At 38.8% G+C, this 18,093-nt stretch overlaps 1 protein-coding gene across 2 annotated transcripts in view; it reads left to right on the top strand.

Moving 5' to 3' along the window:
* Window positions 1–18,093, top strand: part of scyl2 (SCY1 like pseudokinase 2) — a 97,415-nt gene that overhangs the window by 28,719 nt on the left and 50,603 nt on the right. The window contains exons 5-13 of one of the 2 annotated variants that reach the window (XM_048267590.1): window positions 2,769–2,918; window positions 3,028–3,249; window positions 6,537–6,653; window positions 7,948–8,073; window positions 9,877–10,053; window positions 13,300–13,311; window positions 13,630–13,752; window positions 13,851–13,964; window positions 14,331–14,463. In XM_048267590.1, the coding sequence (XP_048123547.1) occupies window positions 2,769–2,918; window positions 3,028–3,249; window positions 6,537–6,653; window positions 7,948–8,073; window positions 9,877–10,053; window positions 13,300–13,311; window positions 13,630–13,752; window positions 13,851–13,964; window positions 14,331–14,463 (1,174 nt within the window). The remainder of the gene's footprint in view (window positions 1–2,768; window positions 2,919–3,027; window positions 3,250–6,536; window positions 6,654–7,947; window positions 8,074–9,876; window positions 10,054–13,299; window positions 13,312–13,629; window positions 13,753–13,850; window positions 13,965–14,330; window positions 14,464–18,093) is intronic. The other variant, XM_048267591.1, reaches the window with a different exon arrangement.

The following is an 18,093-nucleotide window of genomic DNA, read 5'->3' as shown; positions in this document are numbered from 1 at the left end:
CAAAGTATATGAGACAACAAGGGTGTGTGTGTGTGTGTACTGCGTATGGTCGTGGGCCTATTTGGAAGAAAGTCCAGTAAACCTTTTCTGATTTTCATTTGTCATTTTGTCTTGATTGAGAGTCATTCTGTGTGAAATCACCCAATTTCAGCACAATTTGGCAGGTGACCCTCTCTGAAAAAATCTGAAAAAAATCACAGGTGTTTGTAGACCAACTCCATGCATTGATCTTAAATAGTATACCTGTATAACTAATCGTTGCAAAGCTACAGCCCTTTGAAACTTCGTCATTTTAAGCATTGTGGTGAACAATCCTTTTTGTTCAACTTCCAACATTATTGGCTCTTTTGGTATTTCACACACATTAGTGAAACTATGTGACTAGAAGTACATTTTCCTGTTGAATTAAAAAATCCAATCGGATCAGATGTATCTTGTGTACTTTCCCCTCTGCAAAGCTCTGAAAATGGCTATAAATTCATAATGTGAAAAGACATCATCACTTTTGAGGGCTTCTCATTCAAGAAGTATGTGACACAAATTCATCAGATTTTTTTCCGACACGTGTATGTATTATAAGGTCCTGTCCATGCATTAACTTTGGTTTTTATCATTTTCATATTTTCAGAGCATTTTTTAAAAATTGAGCTTGATTTTCAAAAAGCCTGTTTTCATCTTCTCATTTCACCACGTGGACAGTTAACAGAATTTTTTTTTTTTTTAATTTTACCATATATCATTCTGTATGTGAGGATCATCTGCCCAAAATGTGGGCTTGTTGCTGAGTTTCTTCATTGAGAAGATTTTTTTTTTAAATATTGTCTATAAATCCACTGAATTTGTACTGGATCTGCAGTACCACTTTGCACCACATGTGGTGCTCTTTTAATACAATGGAAGTCAATGTAAGAGTAAGAGAGTCACTTATGCTGCACATATCCAATCTAAACACACAGGTATTAAAAAAGGTATTAAAAGGTATTAAATTAAACTATACCCTAAATGTAAACAACCTAACTGTTGTGAAAACGTCCTCGAAACTGTGTGAAGTTCTGCAAACTCGTCTTTGTTCTTCTCCTATGAAACTGCTGCATTTGTTTAGCTGTTGTGCCTGCATTTTCCGCGACTTTTTAAATGGCTCTGCTGCTTCTGCATAACCTCAACCTATCCTCAAAGATTCGCTCTGATTGAACTTCTTCCCAACTACCACAAAAAGAGTAGTTCTGAGTAGTTCATTTTTATTAATTGACTAAAGTGTCAGTTATATTTTGTTACAGTCTTCGTCATCATGTCTGACTTTTTATTTAGTTTTTATTTAGTTTTCGTCCGTTTGTTGACGAATATTCTTCGTCATAGTCTTTGTCAATGAAATTAACACTGGCTGCATCTGTGCCAAATTTTTGTCATTACACTGTATTGGTGCTGTGCAAGTGGAATTGAGTGCCTGTCACTTTAAAGCCCTGACGGCCCGTGAGACTTACTTGATTCTCACGGTTTTAAGCTAACTTAGTAGCGTTGTTGTGCATTGTGCATTAGGATATGTGGATGAAATTAATTATGTTTTCCATGTCATTTGTTAAAATAAATGCTCAAAAGCTTAACAACTCGAAGAAAATTTATCTTGGATTATAGGGGATGAGTGTCTTGTAATGATAATTTCTATGATTTTGGTGAGCTCTATGGGAATTTGCATATCCTATTACTCAAATTAAATTAAACCCACCAGTAGGCTATACCTTAATTTCACAGCTTAGGTATGTTAGCAACACAGTGCTTGAGAGCATTGACTGTATATAGAACAAACAAAAACGAAACCCTGCGTGGAATTTATCTGGGAATAGGCCACTGAATATAGGGGCGAGCTACCTCACTGGCGTGTTTAATTTGGTTCCCTGGTTAAAATATAATGTAGGCTGTTTTTTTGCACAAAGTTGCATCTGCTAATAAACTTAAACATAAACATTTCCTGTGAAATCCCTGACTGCGCCTTCTACGTTAGTCTAGTATTATTTGTTGACATCAAACCTGGAGAACGAACGAACGGCAGCTGTTTGCGAAGTTCACTTGCGTGTTTTTTTTAATTAGGCGACCTTTTTTTGCGGGGCGCTTAAATTCTAGGAGCGGTGCTGCACCGCTGCTGAATACATAGTAGGGGAAACACTGTGTTCATATTCAGGCGAAGCACTGCTACTTGAGTGATTTGTAGGCAGCAACTGAAAAGCTTACTTCAAACCCCAAAGAGCAGGAATTTCCCTGAATGAAAACATAGTTCCAAGTATGTATATGTTTACAAAATGGCTGTGTCTCATTTGACATTGTTATTTGTATACGTTGTAACTGTACGGATCACAGCATGTAGGAAAATGTTGGAGTTGGACTTTTGTCACTATTGGGAGGTGTAGGCTATTGAAGCCGACCACTTCAAGGCACCTGGGCTAAGCTAGGCTAGCGGTGGGTGCGTCAGACTGAGTAATTATACGCAGAGATGAGAAGGGTATGTATCGACTTATCCAACTTTGGGAAATGCGGTGAATAAGCTAAATCATGCAGCTCACAACTGAGATTATTTGGGAGTATTTTTCTATTTCCTAAGGCAACACGATAAACATGCACCAACATTTAAAAAAGCACCATTGGCAGCAGTATGATGGCTTTCAAAAATTGTATTGCAAATCAAGTGATTTGATCAGAAAAATCACAATTATTTTCCCTTATTCGTTCAGCCCTTTATTCCTTGTTGTGTTTCCCTTTTTCTACTTTGGCGATAGATATCAGAGGGTTTGTCCTTCCTCCACACTGGTGTTAAGATGGTACATGGCAACTTGTGCCTTGAGAATATCATTATTAACAAGAGTGGATCCTGGAAGATCATGGGATTTGACTTCAGCATCTCTTCCAGCAACCCTTCGGAGGCCGAGGTGAGGCAGATATCCACTTTTGGCTTTAGCAGACACCTAAAAGCATTAATTTTTCTATTTTCAGACTAATGGCACTGTGCTTTTGTGTGTATTCACATGTAACGTCCAGGCAAAGTATGTGTGTAAGGAGTGGGACCCGAACCTTTCACCTCTATGCCTTCCTAACCCTGAGTATGTGGCACCAGAGTACATCCTGTCTGTTAGCTGTGACTCAGCCTCTGACATGTACTCTCTGGGTGTCGTCATGCATGCAGTCTTCAATGAGGGTCGGCCGGTTTTTCAGGTCAACAAGCAGGACATCTTCAAAAGCTTCAGCAGACAGTTAGACCAGGTGGGAAAGTTGCATGTGTACACATTGTATTGTTATATTTGTGATGGGGCTGTCATCAGAACAGATTTTTACTACATGATTATCAAAAGAATTCACAAAAAGAATTCACAATAACTATATCATTGCAGTGTCTGAAGAACCGATTCCATTTTTTTTTTGACGCTATCAATTCCTCTTAGTGATGCTTGCATGTTTTTCTAACAGCTGTGTTGTGTGTTGCAAAAAACTCATGTGTCGTGAAGTCAAACTCTGCATCTATGATATTTGGCACTTGCAACATACAGTACATATTTTTCACTCACATGAACCCCATTTGTGGCGATTTAAAAAAAACAAAAACTGGAATAAGGTACTTTTTGCATGCACACTCACTGCTGAGCACCGTAACAATAAATATTGGGATATTCCCAGATACAATGCATTAAAGCCTAACTTTTGCCAAAATGCATCCTAGGGTGTTTTTGTGAATGTACCCGAGTCAAACTTTAGTTTAAAAGTATAATTACATGCAAAGCGCCACTTTTAAGCTTGTCCGTGTTGTCGTTTTCGGGTCAAATGGCCTTTTGAATGGGAATCTTAGGGGCACTACTATTTTGATCAGGGGCGGAGCCAGACATTTGAAACATTGGGGGCTTAGCCCAGTGTCACACGCAGGAAGGCTAGGGGGGTCCGGGGGCATGCTCTCCCGTCAGAAAATTTTGAAAAATAACCTCTTAAATAATGACTTCTAGTGAATTCTGTGTAAACTAATGGACACATTGAGACTTTAAAAATGTGAGACTCAAGGTATATCTGACTGGCACTTTGGGTCTTTCAAGAGGGGTCTATAGGCATAGCCTATCTGATCAGCATGCACTTAGTTAATTAAGCATTTTTTATGAGTTACTGTATGGTTTGTATATTATAGGCTAGTATACTATGCTGAGATAACCCTGATGGGATGCTACCTTGTCTCAATACATTTTTACTTTGAACTCTGGCCAAAGTAGCCTTATGGTCAGGTTTAGCACAGCCCCACACATTGTGAACCCACTTATTATAATGTTCAGTGGAACACATGAAGCTAAGTTTAATCCAGGGCTTAAAATTCATTTTTCAAAATGGGGGGGAATTCCCCCCTTCAGTGCTTCACATAGGGGGGCTAATTCAGTTGGGGGAGGAGGGGGGGTACATTTTACAAATCCCATTTTCCTTATAGGCCTACAGGCATCAATGAGAGAACACTTACACTTACATGATTTTGGTTTCGATTTTCTAATTGGATTAAGTCTTTGTGACAACGACTGATCTTTTATAGATTAGTGGTGACAACACGTCATGATAGGCTACATTTGATAATGTTTAATCGTTGTTTGGGTATGAAGCTTTTACGTAATGAAGCTTTTTTTTGAAGCTTTTACGTAATGAATGCACACTCTAGAAAGTGAAAGTAGCCTAACCTAGGCCTACTATGTCGGCCTACTATATCGTTGTTTTGGTATGAAGCATCTTTTACGTAATGAATGCACACTCTAGAAAGTGAAAATAGCTTAACCTAGGCCTATATGCGCTCTGTGTCTGAGCTAGTCTGTGCACGTCCGCAATTGATTACGTTCCTCAAATGGAGAACTCATCAATCCCATGGTATTGTTTGCCCTAAAATGCATGAAACATGCAATTTCAAAATCCCGCCGGTAGCCACGTTACATCTCCGTTTCATATTTGCCTAGGCTACTAGCCTACAATAAATGAATTGAAGGAACTCAACTGACAACAGGTACATCTACTGATTCGGTCATTGAGACTCTATGAATACAGTTGGCTACAACAAAGTTTCTGTCTTTCTAAAGTTTATTTTTGTATTGTATTTATTTTTGTTGGGTACAGTAGCCTAATTGCCTAATGTCTTGCCAATAGTTTTTTCTTACCGGCTTGCTGTATAAACTGACTGCACCGCTCTGAACTGTCCTGGCCTAAGGTTTATGACGTAAACTGCTACATCTCGGCTCTGGCACTGCCTAAACTCATCGTGTGGGAAATCAGATTATCTGTCAATATTGGACTTTTAAAATAAGGGATAGTTGCTCACTAATAGTAGCCTACATTTTGTAACATTTATAGAGAAACCAAGGGGAAGTTAAATTAGAAATTAGAATCGTTGGAAATTGAAAGCACATGTATACAAAAAAAGATTCGGGGCTTGAGCCCCCGAAGCCACCCCCTCGCTCCGCCAATGATTTTGATACATGATCACGTCAAAATCGCTATTTTTAAAACACTAAGAAGGCTTGACACAACATGAAACTTTGATCGAAGTATCATCAGTGTCTCTACACATGAACTTGAGCATTGAGAACATTGTTTACACAGAGTTTACTAAAAGAAAGGTTTTGAACAACTCGCTTGGTTTTTCTGCTCGCCACCATCTTGCCAGTCAAGGAGTGAGTTGTCCAAAACCTTTCTTTTAAGTAAACTATGTGTATACACGATGCTCAATGCTCGAGCTCAATGCTCGAGTTCATGTGTATGCTCTGGATGGTTTAAACTCCTTTTGCCTTTTTATCATGTCAATTAGGTGTTTTTTATATGCTACAACAATTACCATTAGGGAAATGAGCCATAAGTCATGACCATGGGCATTGCACCAACAGCTTGTTATTGTTGCGTGATGGAACCCAACACGGATGGCAACAACTTTTTTTTTTTGGTGAGGATGCACTCACAGCTTACAACATAAGCAGGCTTACATCAGAATTAGCCATCTTAAATTAGCATAACATTGTTAGCTGCATGATATTACCATTGACCATTACCATTAGGGGGCAGCCGTGGCCTACTGGTTAGCGCTTCGGACTTGTAACCGGAGGGTTGCCGACCAGAACCCCGACCAGTAGGCATGGCTGAAGTACCCTTGAGCAAGGCACCTAACCCCTCACTGCTCCCCGAGCGCCGCTGTTGTTGAAGGCAGCTCACTGCGCCGGGATTAGAGTGTGCTTCACCTCACTGTGTGTTCACGGTGTGCTGAGTGTGTTTCACTAATTCACGGATTGGGATAAATGCAGAGATCAAATTTCCCTCACGGGATCAAAAGAGTACTTATACTTTGTAATGTTATGCAAAGTGAAGAAAGGGAATACAATAACATTCTGATTAACTATATATATATAGTTAATCAGAATGTTATTGTATTCCCTTTCTTAATATATTCTTATAATATATATATTTAGTTAGTTAGTTAGTTTTTAAACAGACCAGCCTGCTAGCACACAGTAATGAATGTTACTGAAATATGCAATGTTCTAATGTAGCTGAGTCGACTAAGTCCTGCAGTCTTGAGCCAGATTCCAGAGGACGTTTGTGAACATGTGAAGATGCTCCTGAATGTCACAGCCAATGTGCGTCCTGATGCCGATCAGATGACAAAGGTAAGGCCCAAACCAACATGTTTAAAGACTCTGGCTTTCCTGTTACAGTCTTAAGCTTGCCTATATGAGCTCTAATTAAATAATTAAAAGAGCTATAGACCCTTTCAACTGCATAATCAAACATGTGTTCCTAAGGTATGTCCTGTGGCATAGAACACAACAGAAAACAACATTGAGCTAATTGAGGGTAACTTGGGGACAAACAAAAATGTAAAAATCTACATTTTGTAGAGCATCGTCCAATTCCTTTTCATTTCAAAGTTTCTGTGTTGGTTTTGAACATTTCAATCGGAAACTCTCAATCAAACAGATTGAAAGGGTCTTTATGTAAGAATGATCACTAGCGTCTAAAACGCAGTCCAAAATCAAAATATTGCAGTCCAAAATCAAAATATTTGATATTGAACAGTTTGTATATTTATCTACACATGTTTACATCTGGCTCCTTTGCTGCCTAATGGTAACTAGATATTCTTAAGTGGCTATTTAATGTCTTCAGAGCAAGCCTGCAATGCAAAACTAAATGGAGGTATGGCTACATAACGATAGGTTACCACTAACATTTCTTGTGTGTTTGCCAAAAATGTCCTTTGAAAGGACATGCACATTTATCTGTAACTTTGAAAGGACATGCACATTTATCTGTAACTATCAGGAACATAGTGATTGTACGCAAACTCATATTTTAGCCCCTTTGAATGTTCAGTGGCTTACCCCACCAGCTAACTAAATATCGGAGGTGCCTATAACTTAACGTTATAAGTATAAGTAAGTTACTCATGAATGTTTAATAATAACCCTTTGGAATATTGCTCTTTGTGGCTGCTAGTGTATAAAAATGTATGTCACTTCAGGAAAGCATAATCACGTTAACAGTCTCAACAGGCTTGGTAGCACACCACCACCATTTTCAATACAATATTCTGGCAACTATGGTATGAATACATTTTATATATCTAGACATGGTAGGTAGTACAATCAATATTGAGGATATCAATCTAAAGTAGGGCAACACCATGTTTACATGCAACATGTTTACTGATGGTCACTTAAGTCAGCCAAACCAGAAGTCAATCTGTAGCATTACCACAACACAGCTTCTGTTTATAGCCCACTATAGCAATTGGCTGGATAGAAATGTAATCGAATGATCATTCGAATGATCCGTCATTCGTCTATGTTGCTGTGGCCATTTATGATCCCATCAGCAACATCACCAGACAAAACTCAAGCCCTTGATGCGGGCATCAACAAATACCAACACACATGATTAAGTTCTCTTCATTTTTAACAGATCCCTTTTTTTGACGATGTTGGGGCCATGACTTTGCAGTACCTTGACTCACTCTTTCAGAGGGACAACCTCCAGAAATCCCAGTTTTATAAAGGCCTACCCAAAATCTTACCCAAACTTCCAAAGGTGAGAAGATTACGCTTATAAGGCAGTCTAAAGTACATTGCCCCCCCTCATTTTCCTTCCATGATTTCAATATATAAATTGTGTGTAATAGTACAGATACAGTTGTTGTTAAGGGTACAGCCTTTCTTTGTGTGTATAATATGCTTCAGATGTGAGAGCCTGAAAATATATATTGTCATATAACAATATAACTGTCCGACTGTATAATTGTCCGATAACAATAACCAATATTTATTGGTTTGTTGTGGCCGATCCGATACGATAAGTAAGGGATAATGGACGACACGCCGTTCGACTATACAAAGTTAATACACATTCTAGATGGTAAAACAGTCCGACGCAAAGCAGAGGGGCCATTCCATCTAGAAAAGTGTTAACTTTTTAGAGTCAAACGGCGTGAAGTCCATTATCCCGCTTATTCTACTGTTGCCACTTGCGTTGTGTTAATTTCCTGTTATAATGTAAACCTTTTAATCTCTAAAACTGTCTTGTTTGTAGAACTACTTCTTTCTGCCACATATCAACTAATTTCTCAACTTGAAGGACAAACTGCCGTTACTAGTTCTAAATTGATGGTTGCTATGACCAAAGGCCAGTCGTTAGTTCCATCTCCCGTTGTCAAGCAGGCATATCTCAGGATTCTGATGAACCTTAGCTTTGAAACATTGCTGTTTTACTTAGCCTACTTGTCATTCAACTAGCTAAAATCCACCTCCGTCATATGCTACAATGTTGCTATGTTCTGAACGTCTGTATTTTACAGCTTGGATGCAACGTGACAGTTCATTTAAACTTAACGAGTTAGGCAAATTAATATACGAGTGTGATATGGCCAACAAATTGGATCTACTTCATAGGTGTGCAAATAACATATGGTTAATACACATTCTAAATTACACAGGACAATGGGAAATTCAACCAAGCAGTGGAATAAGTGATATTACTGATAAAAAAAAAAGTGAAAAGTGAATTGGGGAAAGCATTTAATAAGCATCATTGAATTGCAGTAATTTTACCTACCACTTATGATGGACAGAACTCATAATAGTCCTCAATGGTACAGCAGTCAACAAAATAGCTGTAGCCTAAGCCTATGTGTGGCTCCTTTAAGTGAATTTTGAGTGAGTGGCCAGCAACAGTGCATAAATCGTTTTCATATCTATGTAGTTAACGCCGATGATGATTATGATGATGATGAAGAAGAAATGATGATGACCTGTCTGGAACTAAAGCAGGAATGGGTAGCATATTTCTCGGTAATAATACAAAACCCAAGTGAACAAAATGCAAATATAATAGGCCTACTAAAATGCAACTTAGAACTACTTATCTACTCGCCCCACCGAAGAGTTTGTTTATTTGTTTCCCCGACTAGCGGGGTAAAGTGCAAACACACCAGCACAAGACAGCTCAGTAGGCTGAGCTCCACTCTGCTTAGGTTAAACGGAGGAAGAGGATTTTGGGATGTACAGATTCAACGCAGATCCACAGCTCTTGTTAGAATGGTGAAATACATCCACCCTGCTGACATTATTTTGAGGAAGTATAGCCAACCAAGCTCAAGTAAGTCAGTGTAGCCAGACGGGCCTTACATGCCCCTAGTTGGGAAATTAGGGCTTTAAAAATATCTGCGCTAATTATTGACCGGAATTCTGTTATCGGAACGATAATAATATTTTCATTTTTTCCCTTAACGGCCGATAATATATCGGCGGCCAATATATCGTGCATCCCTAATTCTATTTTGTGGTGTTATTATATTTGTCCATATCTGAGACATAATCTATGTTACTTTGCTTGCAGAGAGTGGTGGTACAGCGTGTCCTTCCAGCATTGACATCTGAGTTTGTCAACCCAGACATGGTCCCTTTTATCTTACCCAATGTGCTGCTGATAGCTGAAGAGTGTACCAAAGAGGAATATGTCCGCCTTATCCTGCCAGACCTGACACCTGTATTCAAGCAACATGAACCTATCCAGGTATTGTTGATTTATTGTATGTGCCCACACCTATACCCATAAAGGTAGTTAATCTTGTGAGGTAGCTGCATTGTTTGGAAATGTATTATTCAAATGCTGTAAAAGGTCTATTATTCCTAATGCTGTAAAAGGTCTGCAACAAGTGATCAACTTTCGAAAATGTAGCGTCATCCCCCCTCGTCACTGATTGGGCCGACTGATGGAAAAGGTAGTGAATAGTATCTCCCTGAAAGGGGATCTAGATAGGCGTGGCCAGGCTAGGGTAGTCCTGCGTATCACATAGACCACTGTACCACTGGTAGTCAGGTCTTTAACCAGCTATGTGCTATGGAAGTGTAACACTTCATATCCAATAAAACTTAAAATAAAGCTGCAAGCAGCATTGAGGGTGCCAAACATCTCAACAGGGCAGAGTTGCCATTGCAACTCTGCTCTTATAGCTGACATGTCAAGCAAGAAAAAATCATGTTACTGTCCCTAATCAGTGTGCCAAATTTCAAATGTTTTTACCAGACGGTTGGTTTTATGGGCTGCCATAGATTCATATTCACATTCATAGAATAATAATAATAATAATAATTATTATTATTATTATTATTATTGTCATAAAAAAAATAATTATATAAACTCTATGGGTTCCTTCGATGCTTGACCTCCAGGAAGGTGATTATTACATTATTGGCTGTCATTGCATTTGTAATGGTTTTTTTTTTTATCCAGCTAATAACGTAATAACCAGCCAGCAATGTACTGTACGAAGTTATGACGTTATTGGTTCAGAAATGTTATTACATTATTGGCAAGTTTTTACATTATAGGCCATTATTACGTTTTTGGCTGCTATAGGGTCCCTGAAGACCACTGTGGTGCTATAGCAAGTTTTATCTCTCTTAAATGTTTGAGAATTTCCCCTTTTAATGTTTTTTTATGCTTGAGTTAAAAAAGCACTTAATTTAAACATGATTTGTCTATATCTTGTGAATAATTGTGATTTGTTAAAGGGGAACTTGGCAACTATTTCAACATAATAAACCCGTTTAGAAATCATTTGGATGGTTAAATGACCTATTCCGGTGAAAATGGTGACTTTCCCCGCTGCCCCTAGTGTCCCCAGGCGGAAAACCAACCTTGCAACATTGAGACTGCCGTCCCGGAAAGAGAAGTGAGACACAAGAAACTCGTTTTAAATCGTGTTTCTTACCTTGTAACATCCACATTGTTCTGCCGCACTTGCTAACCGTTTCGCTAGCTTGTAAACAAATCCATGTGCTTTATCGTTATCCTTTCCACAGTTTAAAATAGCATAATGCACAATTTCTCCAGCAGAGGGGGAAATATAGCTAATCCTGCCAAGTTTCCCTTTAACTCACTATATATACACTATATATGTTTTAAATCATTCTGTGTAGTATAACGTCAGTGTAACCCATTACACTGAACCATTTTATTTCTATGTATAAGGACATTTTGTAGTTACTGATCTGTTTTAAAGAAATATTAATATTTGCAATTATAAAGCAAAAACACAACAAATAAAATAGAGGGTTTTAAATGGCTGATAGTCATAAAACTTTACAGATTTATTTATATTGGCACATATGAAACAAATCCACCACAAGGGGGCACTACAATAAGCATATTTACATTATGGCTTATGTCTCAGTAACAGCATGGGTCCCTTCCCCCTTAGGGTGCTCCTTATGAAGTCCAATGTTTTTTTTTTTTTTTTTTTTTTTTTTTTTGCAAAATGTTTGTTGTCTTAACCTCTTTTAACTTCAAAGTTAGAAATATGCAAAAATGTTGACAAAAAATATATATTTAGAGGTAGCTCAATCATGTGGAAGATTGCCTATGTTAAGCTGTGCTGCGTTATTGTGATATGCAAGTAATATTAAAAGTTGCTGCAAATGAACTACATTTTATTGAAATCAGAGCAACAATCCCACATTTCTGATGCTCAGCAGCCAGTGGTGACTTTTTGCAGTCTGGATAAATCTGTCAGTGATCTTCCATTCTAATAGATGGCAGATTTGATCCAACTAATTCTGGTATGGTGGAACCAATCAAATAAACTTCACTTCTTGTTTTTGCCATGATTTTGCTCTTGGTACACAGCACAACTGCAAGAAAGCTGAGAAAGGAATGGTGAAGGTGCCTTTTCCTCATACAGTTTTGTGGCACATATTTGGGGTTCCATGGATACAATTGTTTGAATGTTTTTGAAAGACTTTTGCTCTAAACCCAAACAATAACCACTGTGATCATCAATAGAAATATGTATTGATTCCACCAGGAAAGCTAAATCTGCTAAACCGGGTCATGGATGGATTAATTTGGATTTAGTTTCTACAATAAGTAAGAGATATGTATCTAAAATATGTATCTAAAATACATATTTAGGAATATATGGTGCATTAGATGCTTTTATGGAGATTGTTTTGGGATTTTACTAGCCAGTTACAACATCTATTCAAATGATCTGTTTTTATGAAAAATCATCAAACAGAAAATCATCTCAAAGTTTAAAGCTATTGAGCTACCAGTAATTATTATGTTATTGCCATAAAAATTGGCATGCTGTATTTTCTTACATAAAGGAACAATTTGAAGGGTTAAAGGGACACCAGGCAAGCCTGATGCTTTTTCTCTACGAAACTCCCCCTCGCTCAGTCTGAAGCTCTTTTCCTTTTCTTTGCGTCTTCAGTCAAGGGTTTTCGCTGCTTCTTAGATATCTAGATAGATACTTTATTGATCCCCAGGGGAAATTCTTCGCCGGCTCTGCCATTATACACACGTTTGCAACAATCTCAGCCTGCCTCTGTGCTGTAAACTGATACTGCTTCGGTCGGTGGGTAGGATACACCGAACTTGCAAGTGGGACATTCTTCCTACAGGCAGTAGGGGCGGGCGAGAGCCCCGTAATGAGTCATTTAACCATATACCGACTTACGAAGATGATTAATTAACACGAAAACGTTGCCTGATGTCCCTTTAAGAGTATGACAATTGGAGACTTTAAAAATAAGGACCACCCTATTCCCCCTGCATGTCACCTACATACCACATTGACAAAAATGACTATTTCAGTTTCAGTTTGTCACTCATTATTCTCTCCTGGTTAAATTTGGTTTAGGTATAGCAATCAACACTTTTCATCCATGCAAATTTCATGTGGTCTCAAGTAAGAGATCTTGTAATGTTTTTTCAGATGTTGTGTTTTTATTTGTTTTCTTCTTATGCTCTCAGGCCAGCAACATGGTGAGTCTTTAGATCTAGGACAACGTGTATATCATTATTGTTGTTGTGGTTGTGGTTGTTGTTGTTTTCACCGTCAACTTCTACAGAACATAATTTTGATAAAAAGAGGTTGTATTTGCAGATCTCCTTAGATTTGGATATAATAAATATGTACATGAAGGAATTATTTTTCATGGCACAGTATATGGATTTATTTATTTGTTTGTTTTTCTCAATTTTGCAGTACGATTTGTGTGTGTTCTGTGAAGTGTCATTGAATGATTAAATAACTTTGCTCAGAGACTCTTTTAAATATTCCTTACATAATTATCTGTGTAGATCCTCCTAATATTCCTGCAGAAGATGGACCTTTTATTAACCAAGACACCAGCAGAAGAAATTAAGAGCTGTGTTCTTCCAATGGTGTATAGAGCTCTTGAGGCCCCATCCATCCAGATACAAGTAAAGCAACAGAAACACTTGAAGCAAATTGCAAGCAATGTTGTTATAACCAATATATGTTTTTGTAGTGTAGTTGTTACAATGCCTGTTTTTCATAGGAGCTCTGCTTGAACATCATCCCAACATTTGCCAATCTCATTGAATATCCTTCCATGAAAAATGCACTGATTCCACGTGTTAAATCAGCCTGCTTACAGACTTCCTCATTAGCGGTGAGACATTTCTTTTGTACTATCCATAAAGGCAGTTTTTTTTTATCTGCTAATGTAACTTGTGGAAGTTCATTAAAGTGCATGCCTCCCAAGAATACACACAGAGTTGACAGGCATGATGTTACTGTATTTATGGAAATAAGGAGATATGCATATATTAAAACATCAGTATGTTTAATGTTTGTTTAACTGTTCAGAACGATTAAAAGACAGGCTAAAGAATCCAACTGAATAACATGATAGCCAAACATTTCTCTTTGTAACTTCTGTGTAACTCTTTCCTGGCAAGTGTCATTTTAAATGTCTTATGAGACTTTGTTCGCCAAAGCATGACTAGCTTATTGTTTTCCTGTCTGTTGTTTGCAGGTTCGGGTGAATTCCTTGGTGTGTTTGGGGAAAATTCTTGAGTACCTAGACAAATGGTTTGTTATTGATGAGATCCTGCCTTTTCTACAGCAGATTCCCTCTAGAGAGCCTGCTGTCCTCATGGGGATTTTGGGTAATGGACTTCCATACACTTTTGAGACTAATTGAAGAGTTATTTTCCAAAATAGTGTCCCTTCGATGGGAAAACATCCTGTTTAGAGGTGCTATGTGGAGCTATGTAGGATTTGAGCTGTTCTGAAGACAGCCACTTGGTAGGCTACTCGGAGCTGCTCTAATCTGAGAAGCAGAGCATAGGCATTTTTGAAATGACATCAAAACAGTTGTTTCTTCACAGTCTGATTAGAGAATATTCTTGCAAGAATCGTTAACATTACCTGGTCAGTAGATATAGCTCTTTGGAGATTGTTTTCATTTATTACTAGTCCTTTGGCTCCAAAACACATACAAACACATACTATGCCTATGCCTACGTTTGCAAAAGAGAACATTTTAATTTGATTCACAATAATGTTACATTTAATTTACATGTTGACAATGAGTAGCCTAGTTTTGGTTGTTGTTGGTGGCGTTACTGCATGCTAGTTATGACTACAATGCAAAATTGCTTCCTCACGATTGGAAGCTCTGCATAGGATTTCAAAATGCCACAAAACCGGTTTGTGAATAGGTCTGTGAGTTAGGAGTCCTCTTGACTTCTTTTAAGCTGTCACAGCTGGTGGGAAGGTGTGATTTGTTGGGGGCAGGGCCGGATTAACTGGGCACAAATGTCTGATGGCCCCCTGCCCCCAGTCAAGCGGAATCGGGTGGTCAGTTAATAGGCTATGCCGAAATAGTTTTCAACATTTTGAATATTAGTGTCGGGTGAATTAGGATATGTTCTCAACGTAGCCTTATGGTTGAAAGCTGCTTGGGATCCCCCCTGTCAAGCAATATAACCATACAAACGCGCGCACTCAAAAGGAGTAAATTCGGCTTTGTCAGAACTGAGCTGTGGACGACACGGCACGGCATGCCCAATTGAGAATAAATTAACGCAACGCTTCTCTCGCGTCAGTCACTGACATGAACGAAACACAGAACCCGCTTCTCTCACGGCAGTCACTGACAGTAGCCTAGAATAAATGCATGGGGGAAAAAAACTTCCCCATGACAAAGACATCGTAAAACACTGAAAGTTAATATTTTGTCACTATAACATACATCTGTCCTTTGTCAAATGTGTTATGTTCCAAGTAGCCTAGTGCGTAATTCTGCTTCATAAAGTTGAACAAATACATTTGCTTATTTCACAGAAAAATATAAATAGCCAGTTAGGGGCTACAGTGCAGAGTTGGTAAATTATGGTAGGCCAACTTGGAGTGAACATACAAACAGGGGAAATTCTTTCTCTAGTAGCTGAGTAGCCTCAGGTGCGCACGTAGACATAAGGCCGAACATGCAAGCGCCAATGAATCGTGCTCTCACGACAATCACGCCATTAAACTTAAATAGGTTAACATCACTCTAAGTTCGCCTTCAAGCAAGGAAAACGATGATTTGAAGACATCTGTTTCATTGGAAGGGCAAGGGGTAGCAACAGGGCAACACAGAGACAGGCCCGATGGCAGGGCTGTTATGAGAATATTAAAATATGGGATATTCTACGGGAAAACATTAAAACGGCAAGACAGCGGGGAAAGTTAAAATACGTGAGAAACACAGAAAAAGTTGGCATGCATTGTTTCGGTCCCCGTGCACAGGGATTATTTGTCATATTATTAATCACATATGATTATTTGTGAAATTGTGCAAACAGGCTAAAACACATTTGAAAAGGAAGGACTGGTAGCATGCAAGCTCACGGGAAAGATTGATTTAAGAACGTTATCACAGTGTGTGGCTGTGGCGAAAAGCAGCTGCAGGCGGAAGACAGCGACAATTGGCAGGGAGGGTCATGTCTTTTTTAACAATTCTGTCGGAGGGTCATTGAACAATTTCTAGCAGGCAAGGGAGGGTCATGCAACTTTTGACTGAAGCACTCAAAATTCCTCCGGTGGCCCCTTCAATAAATAACGAACAGTCCCTAGATTGCTGCTGGGCTATATGTCTTGGTTCATGTCTGTTAACAACTGGTCAAACGCGTAGCCTATCTCGCGGTAGCATCCATTACAAACAAACATGCAATGTGAACGTCTGGGATTGGGAAGAGCACTAAATGCTCTACTGAATAAGCATGAAGTCAAACCTTTAAATGAAAAACACTCTTTAATAATCAAAAAAATAAACCGCTAATGAAGTAAACTTGTGACCATCAAAAATCGTTTATCGCCTATAACTCCATGATAACAGGACGTAACAGGAAGGCATTTGGCTGAGCAACGGAGGTTAATATGCTCTACAGTGGGCATCGCTTTCAAATGGCCACTTCAGTCGCGCATTAAGAGGCGTGAAGCTGCGTGAAGCTTTAGGACCACTTTCAGCCACTGTGCTTCGCTCTGCCACTGTACATCGCTCTGTCAGTAGCCTGACTGCCGCCCCTTCTGAAAAAGCAGGAGGCTACCAAACATAATTGTTACCGAGAGGAATCCCAGCCTACGAATTCAATAACAAAATAAATCATGCATAATTAAACATTACCTCGATTAAGGCTACTTGGGTATGGCTTAAGGCTTGACTACACGGTGGTAGCGAAAATCGAAATCTGCTATGTTATTGTCAGTGTTGGGGGCAATGCAACTACGCAAATCAAAACAGTGTCTTAATTTGCCCTACTTCTTGACTGCAATGTAGTCAATTGACTGCTTGACATGTAATTTTTATTTTTCTGTACAATAAACAAATACATCTGCTTTATGCCGCAGAATTACATTCATATTTGGCTTACTGCAGACGCGCCACTTCCCTCCCGACATTCCAAGATTAAGATCGTATTCTTTTTGTATAGGCTACTATCATAAAAATTCGTTAAAACGAATAGCTATTTGCAATTTGACAAAACACTGGTCCTCATTTTGCGAATGCGAGGACGATATGAGCCTGTTGCATTTAGTTAGATGTCCGAGTCACGCTGTTTGAAAACCACTGACTCGTAATCACAATAATTTAACACACGACAGTTGGATAGCCTACTTCATCATGTCCCCATGCTTACATTTTTGTGAGTAGCATAGAGATCGTTAAAAACAATAAAGTAGCCTATGTCTCTCCGTTTGGGACATCGAAAATCTATATTTTTAATAGGGTAGACTACCGTCGGAGATGCTGACTGGCAAAGGCCTCGGGATAACACGTTATCTCCACTATCATCAGTCATGCCCCTTGATCAAAGTGGGGAATTAAATAAAAGTTTGAGAACCACTGGCTTAACAAGTTACCTGCAGTTCAGAGCAATATTCTGATGATCGGCGATGATATCGGCAAATGTTTGTTTTCCAAAGTCAGAATTTCACTTGACCATGCACCTTCGACAATGAATAGCTCATTACACTTGTTACTGTTAAACGTAGGCCTAACTGGTGTCATTACAAACATTATACTGTGTCCTAAAACTGGCATATTTTATGGCATTGTGTCATGTAAATTCGTTGCAAAATCTAGAGAAATGTGTGAGGTGGTCAGCGGGGGACAATTGAGACACACATTAGATTGTGTTATTACTTGAACATTCCACACATATCCACAGCTGTGGTAGGCCTATCAGGGGCAGGAGGATTACTGTTAGCGCAGGCTTTATATAAAATTCTTCAACAGAAGGCCTCGAATG

Source organism: Alosa alosa, chromosome 17 (assembly GCF_017589495.1).
Source record: "Alosa alosa isolate M-15738 ecotype Scorff River chromosome 17, AALO_Geno_1.1, whole genome shotgun sequence".
In the NCBI taxonomy this organism is placed as follows: domain Eukaryota; kingdom Metazoa; phylum Chordata; class Actinopteri; order Clupeiformes; family Clupeidae; genus Alosa; species Alosa alosa.
This window is presented reverse-complemented; position numbering and strand designations above follow the sequence as displayed.